We start from the raw sequence: 12449 nt of genomic DNA, 5'->3' as shown, positions 1-12449 counted from the left end.
AACTCATATCACAGCGGTGCCTGGACAGCGTGACATGTGTGGTTGTGCTGCTGCCGTGGTCCCGCCAGATGCCTCCTGCTGCTGCTGCCATCATTAGTCATTAGTCATACTTCTTCTGTTATTATACACATATGCTTATTGTCACACATGTATACTGCCAGGTATTAATACATACTTTCAACCATACTCCTAACCAGAACTATAACTATAATATTATTACTTTCATTAATGTTGTTGTAAGCTACTGTCATTACCTGCATCTCTCTCTCTCTTTCTCTGTCTCATTGTGTCATATGGATTACTGTTAATTTGTTATGCTGATCTGTTCTGTACGACATCTATTGCACGTCTGTCCGTCCTGGAAGAGGGATCCCTCCTCAGTTGCTCTTCCTGAGGTTTCTACCGTTTTTTTTCCCCGGTAAAGGGTTTTTTTTGGGGAGTTTTTCCTTATCCGCTGTGAGGGTCTTAAGGCCCTGTGAGGCAAATTGTGATTTGTGATATTGGGCTTTATAAATAAAATTGAATTGAAAATTGATATGTATACAATCAGATATTAATATATACTTTCAACATATTGTACTACAATAGCCATAATTATTATTATAATATTATTACTTTCATTAATGTTGCTGTAAGCTACTGTCATTACCGTCTGTCCTGCATCTCTCTCGGTTTCTCTCTCTCTTTCTGTCTCATTGTGTCATACGGATTATTGTTAATTTATCATGTTGATCTGTTCTGTACGACATCTATTGCACGTCTGTCCGTCCTGGAAGAGGGATCCCTCCTCAGCTGCTCTTTGTGAGCTTTCTACCGTTTTTTTCCCCTGTGAAAGGGTTTTTTTGGGGGGGAGTTTTTCCTTATTCGCTACGAGGGTCCTAAGGACAGAGAGATGTTGTATGCTGTAAAGCCCTGTGAGGCAAATTGTGATTTGTGATATTGGGCTTTATAAATAAAACTGATTGATTGATTGAAGTAACTGATGACCACTTGAGTAGTAATAATAGTATTACTTATTGTTTAATTGAATAAAATAATCATAAACATAACCCACAACAAAAGAGCATAAGTATTAATACAATGAGAAATGTACAGTCTCTGTACTTTTACTGTCGTGAATATAATATGTTAGAAGCTACAATGTATGCATAATTATTGCAAAACAACAACAGCAGAGCTCTTCGGGTAACGGATAAATAAGTAAGAGGGTCAAAGGTCACTGCGTAACTTTATCAGGAAGTAGTATGTCCAGATTGCGTACATACTGCATGGAATACACGTACTTTTTCAAGTCAGCTGCAGTGCCTATTAAAAGTAAAAGGAATACATTTCGTTCACTTTCCAGCAGAGGCCAACTTCACCTCGAACGAGCCTAATCATTAAAGGTCGAAACACCACGGAGCCAGTGACCTTATCATTTTACAGTTAACCGTGTTAGCTAACTGTGTTACCATGTTAGCTAACTGCTATCTCTCTCAATGACTAGAAGAATTCAACTTTACGTGAATTAAATTGCCACCGTGCTACTGTAAACTGTAAGCACAGTGAGAGTAACTGAGTAACGTTACAGTAAGTCTCGCGTGTCGCTCCTCACGCCGACATCATCATGTTCCTCTCCGTCCTCTCTGCGCAGTGGAAGACTGTTTGCGTCGTCATTCAGAGCCATTCTTCTCAACAAAGCTGAGAGACAAACTGTTCTACAAAGGAAAAACACGAAGTGTGTGTTCTGCCAGCAACAACAGCTCAACACTTCCGACCCCACTCCTTCACAATAAGAGCGTCATTTCTAAACGCTAAAATGACAAAAACCTAAAGGCCTTGTACTAAAGTAACCAATAATATACAAAAATGTGACTTACATAAGGCAGTGTATTAAGTATCTTTTATATAAAGTTATAGGGTTAATTTGAGTTTTTACTATGTTACAATGCAGACCTGCATTAATAGAGATGCAGTCAGTTTAACACTATCCAGCAACTTTGTATTGTCTCTTTTGGAGGAGTTCATGCAGTGCCAGTTTTTCTTGATTGCTAAGAGGCATTTCTTGAATTTCTTGAATGCTCCATTTCTCAAAATTACAAACACAAATGAAAAACTTCACACCCATCCCCACAAACCCAAAACTTCTAAGATAAATAAGACTTTATTAATCCCACACCAGGGAAGCTCCACAGTCAGAAGCAATAGAAAAAAACACAAAAAGCTATTGAGTGCCAAAAGAATAACATTATCCACACAAATGATATATCTGCTTCTTCTACAAAGTCTTGTGATGCTCACAATAAGGAGATTTTATTGAATAGGACATAGGATTTCATTGGGTGTCTTTTTCAAGTGGTTTTTCTCTGTCTTATCAGCAGCTATACTGACTGGCAGAAAATATATATGTGTGTGTGTGTATATATATATATATATATATATATATATACATACACATAAACACACATTTTCACGCGGTTTGGTTTGTTACAAACGGCACACATGTAGTTATGATACAGGATGCTTTCATAGATTAAAAATGCGGGATTTCATGCTTTAATACTTTCTGCAGATAGCAACAGCATGTTATTTAGCTCACAACACAGTTCTTTTATTCACCTCAACCCCAGAGTGGGATATATATATACACACAGTATATATATACATATATATATGTGTGTATATATATGTATGTGCGTGTGTGTGTGTGTGTGCATATATATATATATATATATATTCATTCATTCATTCATTCATCTTCTAACTGCTTCATCCTCTTGAGGGTCGCGGGGGGGCTGGAGCCTATCCCAGCTACATCGGGCGAGAGGCAGGGTACACCCTGGACAGGTCGCCAGACTATCGCAGGGCTGACACATAGAGACAAACAACCATTCACGCTCACATTCACACCTACGGACAATTTAGAGTCTCCAATTAACCTAGTCCCCAAATCTGCATGTCTGTGGGAGGAAGCCGGAGTGCCCGGAGAGAACCCACGCTGACACGGGGAGAACATGCAAACTCCGCACAGAAGGAAGGGCTCCCACGCCCGGGATCGAACCGGCAACCCTCTTGCTGTGAGGCGAGAGTGCTAACCACCACACCACCGTGCCGCCCATATGTATATATATATATATATATATATATATATATATAGATATATAGATATATAGATATAGATATATATAGATATAGATATATAGGGAAAATCAGTTGAAAATTCAGTGAGTTATTCTATTTTACTTGTGCATACAGCTCCTTCCTCAATAGAAATGAAAGCACTGTGGACAAAGAGCATGGATACCAAGGGGCGAAGCGCCGCTGAATTTCTGCCAACAGCCACTAGGGGCGCTACCACCATTTTGGACTGTTGAGCTTGGACTGTTGCGCCAGAGATATTGGATAATATCTCTGGTTGCGCCCAGACAACATGCAAGATGTCAAGGAGAGAGGAGAAAAAAGTAAATGAAAACAGTGTAGTGCAATTAACTGCAACAACTATCAGTGGAACACCCCGCACCTGGCATTCCACCGTTTCCCGAAGGATCCAGACAGGTAAGAACTCCTGAGGTGTAAATTTTAAAGTGTTTTAATATCCATTTAATATGCCAGTTTTGGAGGGAAGATGACACTTACAGAAGATTAACTTAATTACTCCTTCAAAATCACTCCATAAGCCAATCTACCATATATATATATATATATATATATATATATATATATATATGGCCTCTTGGACCATTTATTTAACTGATTACTACTTTAGTATTAAAATATATCATATTAAAATAGCCTATATTATTATTACTATCCCCTTACTGTATAAACTGTAAATAAATCTTTATTCCTGACTATGTGATGTCCCCATTAATGTGTTTCTAATTAAAATATTGATTTTTTTTTTTTTTTGGTAGATTGAGTAATTAAGTTAATCTTCTCATAAGTGGATGTAATATGTAAAGATGCCATCTAGGACATTTTTCTTGGTTTTGTTTTTTTTAAAGTCTATATTTTGCTTTACAAAAACGTGAAAAAGCAGCTGTGACCAAGCTATCACGAGGTGAGTAGCATTGTAAGCATAATTGATAGCGATATACTTAAGTTTGTCTGTGTGTTTTTTTTAATGACTTTCTTTATTGGAAGCAATATCACAGATAGCAACATGACAGTACAATGTGACAGAGAGGACTTCCACTCTATCATTTTTTCCCAGTTTTTTATCCCTCTCACAATCCCACCCCACTCAAAAGAGAACAGTTCTGTAAATTCAATATCAACATGCAAACAGTACAAAATACATACAACAAATACACGAATAAGGAAAATAATACAGTAAGCAAAAACAAAGAAAAAAGAAAAGAAAATTTAAATGAATAAATAAATGGGGCGGCACGGTGGTGTGGTGGTTAGCACTCTCGCCTCACAGCAAGAGGGTTGCCGGTTCGATCCCGGGCGTGGGAGCCCCTCTGTGTGGAGTTTGCATGTTCTCCCCGTGTCAGCGTGGGTTCTCTCCGGGCACTCCGGCTTCCTCCCACAGTCCAAAGACATGCAGATTGGGGACTAGGTTAATTGATAACTCTAAATTGTCCGTAGGTGTGAATGTGAGCGTGAATGGTTGTTTGTCTCTATGTGTCAGCCCTGTGATAGTCTGGCGACCTGTCCAGGGTGTACCCTGCCTCTCGCCCGATGTAGCTCGGATAGGCTCCAGCCCCCCCGCGACCCTCAAGAGGATGAAGCGGTTAGAAGATGAATGAATAAATAAATGGGGGGGGCTCAGCCGTCGCAATCAGGCAGAGATGTCAAAGATTCAATATAATTTAAGAGAGGTCTCCAAGTCTTTTCAAAAGGGCCGAAGGAACCATTAACCATTGAGGGAAAATCGTAAGTTTTTCAAGATTAATGGACAGTAGCACCTCTTTCACCCACCTGCTGTGAGATGGAGGTTGGGGGTGTTTCCAATTAAGAAGTATGAGTCACCTGGCCAACAGGGTGGCAAAGGCAAGAACAGTTTGCATAACTTTAGAGGCAAGAGGCTGCAGGGGGGAACCGAATAGGGCCAAGAGAGGATCAGGAGAGATAGTAGTGTTATATGCTGTGCTAAGAGTATTGAAGATTTCAGACCAAAATGTGGTAAGCCTGGGACAAAACCAAAACATATGGGAATGGTCAGCTGGAGATTGTTTGCACCTATTGCATGAATCAGTTACACTGGGGTAAATCCGAGATAGCCTCAAATTAGTGTAATGAACTTTGTGTACAACTTTACACTGTAGGAGGCCGTGCCTCGCACAGATTGAAGAGGAGTGAACCAACCATAAAACTTGTTGCCAATAATCATCAGGCAGTGTGGTTCCAAGCTCTTGCTCCCAGGAATCCTTGGGACCGGACGCTGGGGTGTCAATAGCAGAATTGATAAGGCTGTAAATGCTAGAGATTAACCGCTTTTGTTTAGGATCAAGAGCCAATAATGAGTCAACCAAAGTTTCCGGGGGACAACTAGGGAATCTGGGGTTCTGATTCTGAATAAAATGCCTTGCCTGAAAAAAACGAAATAGGTGGGATTTAGGCAGGTCAAATTTTGTTGAAAGCTCAGAAAAGGACATAAAAGTCCCTTGGTTGTAAAGGTCCCTAAATTTAGTTATCCCTTTATCAAACCAAGTCCGAAAGGTCAAATCAGTGCAAGAGGGCAGAAATAGGTGATTGTTTACAATGGGAGAGAGGTCTGAGGCTCTATGGAGGCCTAGGCTTTTCCTAATTTGAATCCAAATTCTAACAGAGTTAGTTACCACTGGGTTTGAGGTAAAGTTGGAGGCAGTCAAAGGGAGTTGGGAGCAAGCCAGGGAGTGAAGAGAAAGTTTAGAGGATGCTAGTTCCATATCTACCCATGCAGGGCGTGTACATCTGCTGTTTTGGTAATCCAGTATAATAGTTTATGAACATTACAGGACCAGTAATAGTATAAGAAATTGGGCAATGCTAAGCCACCAAGAGCCTTTGGGAGCTGTAGAACTGATCTTCTGATGTGTGGATTCTTATTGCCCCAGAGGAAGGAACTTATTAACTGACTGAGCGATCTAAAAAAAGACTTTTTAATAAGGACGGGGATATGTGAAAAGAGATATAGAAACTTGGGTAAAACAACCATTTTAACTAAACTAACACGACCTACCAAGGATAGAGGGAGACTGGACCATCTGTCAAAGTCTAGTTTACACCTCTCAAGGAGAGGAGTGAAATTTTTGGAGAAAAGTTGATTGATTGAATTTGTAATGTGCACCCCCAAGTATTTAAATCCGTCTGTAGCATATCTGAAAGGGAAAAAAGCAGGGGGTATATTTCTGGCCAGAGAGTTGATGGGGAGAAGTTCGCTCTTGTGGAGGTTAAGCTTATAACCTGAATAGGACCCAAATTTGTCAAAGATATTTAGAACCACGGGGAGAGAGGCAGCTGGATTAGACATGTATAAAAGGAGGTCATCGGCATACAATGATAATTTATGAACTGTACCAACTCTGGTGATGCCCTCAAACCCACCCTCCTGACGCAGCCAGATGGCTAGAGGCTCAATAGCTATGGCAAATAGGAGGGGGGAAAGAGGGCAGCCCTGTCTGGTTCCACAATAGAGGGGAAATGGGGCGGACTGGAGTCCATTTGTGTGGACGGAGGCTCCACTCCACCCTGTCGAAGGCCTTTTCTGCATCTAGTGTGATAATCACTTCCGGGATAGTCGAACTAGGAGCACTAATGATATTTAAGAGCCTCCTTGTGTTATGAAATGAGTGCCTTCCAAGCATGAAACCTGTTTGATCAGTTGATATTATATTTGATAGGACCTGCTGTAGGCGTCGGGCTAGGATTTTTGACAGGATCTTTAGGTCAACATTTAAGAGAGAAATGGGCCTATAGCTACCACACATAAGAGGGTCTTTATCACTCTTAAGCAGGAGAGAAATAGAGGCCTCCGACAGGGTGGGAGGTAGGCGGCCCTCAGCAAAGGATTCATTATACATTCTTGTGCTAGCAAAGAAGAGTTAAGTCTCCACTGTCTGGAGGGGGGGACACACCTAGGAAAGCTAATATCTACAGATACGGGGGCGTGGTCTGAGATAACAATGCTATGGTACTCACATGAGTGGACCTCTGATAAAAAATAATTATCCAAGAGAAAAAAATCTATCCACGAATATGAATGATGGACATGCGAAAAAAAGGAAAAAGCTTTGTCTGAATGGGATTTAGCTCTCCATGGATCAAATAAACCTAAACTGGTCCTATATGTGTCAAGGACTTTAGCTGACTTGGATAACATCTGAGGATTAGAGGAGGACCTGTCTAGGGAGGGGTTTTGAATCAAATTGAAGTCGCCACCAATAATTAAGTAGTGGTCATCAACTTTAGGAAGAGAAAAGAAAAAGCTTGTAATGAATTTATCATCATCCCATGTAGGTGCATAAACACAGGTCATTACCACAGGCATGTCACATAGTCTACCAGAAATAATTACAAATCGACCATTAGGGTCTTCAGTGGAGTTTGACAACTCAAACGGAACACTCTTATGTATGAGGATAGCCGCACCCCTTGCCCTTACTGGGAATTTAGAGTGAAATATATGCCCTATCCAAGGTCGCTTGATATGGTTAACCTCTGAAGAGCAGAGGTGAGTTTCCTGTAAAAAGAAAATATCACCCCTGAGTTGCTTTAAATGAGTCATTACCTTGTTACTTTTAATGAGCTGGTTGGCGCCCTTCAGGTTCCAAGAGATAAAGCGAAGATTCCTACCCTGAGTTGTCATATCATAAAGAAACAAGGATCTCTCTGAGGTGCAACGTGACTCATGAGCCAAAGAAAAAGGGGAGAAAACAAAACAAAAACACAAGACAAAAACAAGCATATCAAATATACAACCCTCCCACCCCCCTTTCCCTTATACAAACCGAACACATCCACATCTTCAATCCCAACAGGATAACACTTTCTGCTTCCATAGCCATCTCTTGTTCAAGAGGTCATCCAGATGAACATTATATAAAACATACACCACGTTTTTAAAGAACAACTCGAGATTACAGAAAGTCAACATTAGTCATAACATTTACCTAAGGTAAACAGGCCAGTAATGAGTCTGCCTCAATATTTTCCCCAATAAAGAAACCATCCTACTTAATAAATTCTACTGCAAGACAGAAAAGTAAACAAAAAGAGGTAGTGATGTTAGAGGAAAATAAATAAATAATCAATCAAATAAAGTGTCTAATAAAGCAATGCTTCATATATGATAGACATGAGTGCATCAGAGGCACATCAGCTAAACCAAGGACTCACTGAGACCAACTTAAAACGTTTACCATCAAAATCAGGACAAAAAAGATAGTGGTGACATCACATATAAATGTTACTAACACTGTACAGTTGGAAGTGAACAAAGTCCCCAACGTAACAGAGCAAAATACAATAAGTCTATGCACCTGGTTCCTGGAGCATGATCAGAGTAAACACAGTTCACGCGCCTACCCATATCCATGGTTACCATGACTCTTGTTGAGGATGTCCCCAAAACAGTAAGTCCACAGGGCAGCAACCAGAGGCAGGAGCAGACGGCTTCATTCAAACAAGCAGGGAAGAAAAACCCAGGTGGGGATGACAGCGGGGAACACTATACTGCGTCTTACTCTTTGTCCATCACTCGCTTGTTGTAAAATGCGTGTGTGTCCTCCGGAGTCTCAACAGTGAACGTTTCATCCTCATATGAAACTTGCAGACAAGCAGGGAAGAGAAGCCTGAACTTCACTCCTTTCTGGTAGAGAGCTTGCTTGATTTTGTTGAAAGCGGCTCATTTCTTTGCAGTAATGGCGCTGACGTCTGGGGACACTCGGAGCGTTATTTCGCGGTGCTTGAGCTCGTGTTGTCTGGCCCAACGAAGCACTTTCTCCCTCTCCTGAAAACGATGAAAGCATACCACAAAAGGCCTGGGTCTACCTCCCGGTCCAGGTTTAGGGGCTAGGGAGCGATGTGCTCTCTCGAGCTCCAGGGGTCTGGTGAAGACGCCGGGGCCGAGGTTTTCCATCAGCAGATCAGACATGAACTCGGTTGGGTCCCGTCCCTTTTCACTGCCCTCAGGGATGTTAATTATCCGGAGGTTGACTCTACGGGACCTGTTTTCAAGATCGTCGAGGCGGTCTTGAAGAGACTTGTTCTGGGCTTCCAGCATCTTCACCGTCTTTTCCGTGCTTGTTATGGGCTCAAAGTTGTCCCCGGCCAGGGTCTCTGCAGCAGCGAGGCGGCCGTTAAAGTGATTCACCGTCTCGCGGAGTGCGTCCACAGAGGACTGTATTGGTTTAACAGACTCCTGGATTAAGGTTGACATGTCCTTCAGCAGCGAGGTTCGTTGTTTCTCCAGTTCAGAAACTAGCTGGCTCATTGATAAAATGTCCGGCGGGATTTGGACGAGACCAGGTGTGTCGCTGGCATCTGGGCTCGCGGTCACCATTTTAGCAAGCTTGCTAGCTACAGTAGCTACAGTAGCTGCCGCAGCAACGCCACGAGTGACTTGGCAGTTAGAAGCACTCGCTTTAGTTTTAGACATTTCACGACCGAGTTGAAGTTTAAACTGTAATTCGTCACTTTCCCGAATCAATTGTGGAGTTTACAGGGATATATTAACAGTTCAATCGGGAGACGTCTTCCGAGCGACTTCCTCCTACATCATCACCGGAAGTCCCTCCTGTCTGTGTGTTTTTGTATGCAAGCGGGTCTGCTGCGGTCTGCTGACAGTCCAATATGGTGGCGGTAGGACGAAACCATGGGCAAGTCTGTTGCTATGGGGCGTTCTATTGAGCTTCGCCTCTTGGTATCCATGCTCATTGCTGTGGAGGCGAAGTGAGACCCATCCAAGATGGCGGCTGGCTAGGACGTCGGCTCCAATAGGCAGCGGCAGTCAATGCGGCGTCTATGTATATATGTCTATGCTCAGAACGGCCCCGAAAAACTCCTGGCTGGGGCTTGGGGTTTACTTGGTGCTGATTGGATATACTCAAGGCGGGATGTGACATCAACAGAAAGCGACAAAATAGCCAGTATTTTTTAAAACTCAGCAGGGTTAGCTCGTTCATAGCTTCCACCGCCATGTAAACGAAGAGACACGCCAGAAACCCAGCAACCACCTCAGCTCCTTCCATGTTGATTATCGTCTTTCTTACGTCTGCTTTCTTCTTCTTACGTCTGCTTCGTACTTCTGCTTCTTCTTCTTTGTTGTTGTTCTTTTTTGTTTGTTTCTTTGCTGCGTTGCCCCGGTTAAAATGCTCACGCAACGATTACGTCACATCCAGAGCCCGGTAACTTTACAGGAACCTTCCTCCTACTTTGCCGCACAGTGGAGACACAGCCGAGCGAGAGGACGTTCCTGTAAAGTTCCTGCCCCCCAAATAGTACCAGGAACTTCTTCAGTGGAAATGGGCCTAAAGACTCTGCTGTTCGTGCTGTTTTGCTGCCGCTGTGCGCATGTTCCACCTTTTGATGCGCTATCTGAAACTGCACTGACATTGCCAAGGTTCTGCTGGTCAAGCATACAGCTTGCTGTTTATTTAATGCTTCATCTTGATTACTTCTACCCTGTTGTGCGTGAATGACAATGTAAGTAATGTTCACTTTGACTGTCAGATATTATTTGTCCCTCTGTGTAGCCATGTATGTCTTATGTTAAGCCTTGCATAAGTGTTGAACATATTAGCCCGTCTGGTGCGTATTGTTTGAAGAACCTTGTTATTTAATTGCTTTACTAGAACACTGGATTGAAGCCTGATTCAGCACAATTATATCACAGTATTATGTTTACACTTAAAGAATGTTGTGCTTTGCACTTTATTAAGCTGTTTGCCTTTATAACTTTGTGTGTGAAATGTTGGTGTATTTCAATGAGTCACTTTGCGTCAGCCTTCTACACGTGACAGTCTGTGCTGCCACCTAGTGGTAATAATAGTATTGTGTTAGAGCGTGTGATATAATCTGTAGTGCGGTATGAGAGAAATGTGTCTGTAGGACAATTTATTTGCACTGTATATTAGCATGTTATGCTAATTGTTTTCCTCTTCATTTTCCTTTGTACACAATGAGAGATTTATTTTTATTATAAATGCAACAAAGAAGTGGGATCATTTTTGTCACCTACTTGTTGGATTGGACAATAAATTGTCAAAGAGTGTTTTCTGGAAGAGCTGCATTATTTCTGACCAAAGAATTAGGCCAGTGGGTGTACAACTAGCCCATTTATTCACAGTTCCCAACAAATTTGGTCCTTCGAGCTGGATAGTACATCTGTTGCGTCATGGCTGCTTCCAGAGATATCCAGGAAGGGGCACATCTGCCTGATCCTCGCCCCACGCGGATTCGACATCCACCAGTCTACCTAGAGGACTATGTGCTCAGTCATCCTCTTCATCCCACTACCCCCACAAGTAATGTGACATTGTCTGGGCATTTATCACATGCAAGCCATGTTCCAAGTCACAGTAATGTTTCATTTGCACCTCCTGGAGCTACAGCTCTATACCATCTGGAGGAATGGTGGAGAAACTTGAGCATGGAACTGAAAGAGCTTCACATAGCAATGGATGATGCTAGACGTTCATTCCATGATGATCCAAGGTCAGTCTCTCCCTATTAGCAGCACAGTAGTAGCTTGCCACATTTTGCTCATTCATCAGTTACTACTGTCCACTCTTTAGAAAGCACCCCTCTTGACCATCTATTCACTCCCTACGACCATTATGGACTGAACCTCCTAGCCACACCTATGCGCAGGAGTTGACAGATCCATTCATGTCTCATACACTCACTCAGTCCACTCTGTTAGTGCTTCAGAAAGCAGCCTCCAGGTCAGGATCCTGGCTGGATATGACAGAACGTCATCGGCCCCTACTGTAGCAGTGTTGACTGAGCCTCATCAGGAGCAAGGACAATTGACTCCTCAGCTTACAGAGAGTGTTTCGTCAGATAGTGTCTCTGCTTCACCCTGTTCCTATGGTACACCAGAGCAGGAATAATTAGGACCCTACCTGCCTGTACAGCCTCCACCCGTGCAGCTGCTGCAGCCATCACAAGCGCAGCTTGTGCAGGTGCAGCCAATACCTGCACAGCTGCCACCGGTACAACCTCCGACACTGCAGCCACCACCTGTACAGCCTCAGCCAGAGCAGCCACTGCCGGTCCAGCCACTGCAGCCACTGCCTGCAAGGCAAGGCAAGGCAAGGCAAGTTTATTTGTAGAGCACAATTCGTACACAAAGTAATTCAAAGTGCTTTACAGAACAAGAAAATGCATTAAAATCACAATACAAAATAAAAACATAAATAATCATTATAAAATGAACTTTAAAAGAGAAGAGTGCAGATAAGATCCTTTCAGTCATATGCACAGTGAAATAGAGCTGTTTTGAGCCTAGATTTGAACATTGTCAGAGTAGAGGCCTGTCT

At 42.5% G+C, this 12449-nt stretch overlaps 1 protein-coding gene across 1 annotated transcript in view; it reads right to left on the bottom strand.

Moving 5' to 3' along the window:
• engase (endo-beta-N-acetylglucosaminidase) overlaps positions 1 to 1734 on the bottom strand; it is a gene marked incomplete at its 3' end in the record, with an annotated part of 82035 nt that extends 80301 nt beyond the window's left edge. Inside the window, 1 exon segment of the mRNA XM_049560236.1 lies at positions 1569 to 1734. Within this exon segment, the coding sequence (XP_049416193.1) occupies positions 1569 to 1666 (98 nt within the window).
• Between the last annotated feature and the right edge of the window lie 10715 nt (positions 1735 to 12449).

Source organism: Epinephelus fuscoguttatus, linkage group LG19 (genome assembly GCF_011397635.1).
Source record: "Epinephelus fuscoguttatus linkage group LG19, E.fuscoguttatus.final_Chr_v1".
In the NCBI taxonomy this organism is placed as follows: domain Eukaryota; kingdom Metazoa; phylum Chordata; class Actinopteri; order Perciformes; family Serranidae; genus Epinephelus; species Epinephelus fuscoguttatus.
Note: the sequence above shows the minus strand (reverse complement) of the source record. Positions and strands in the feature narration are given on the sequence as shown.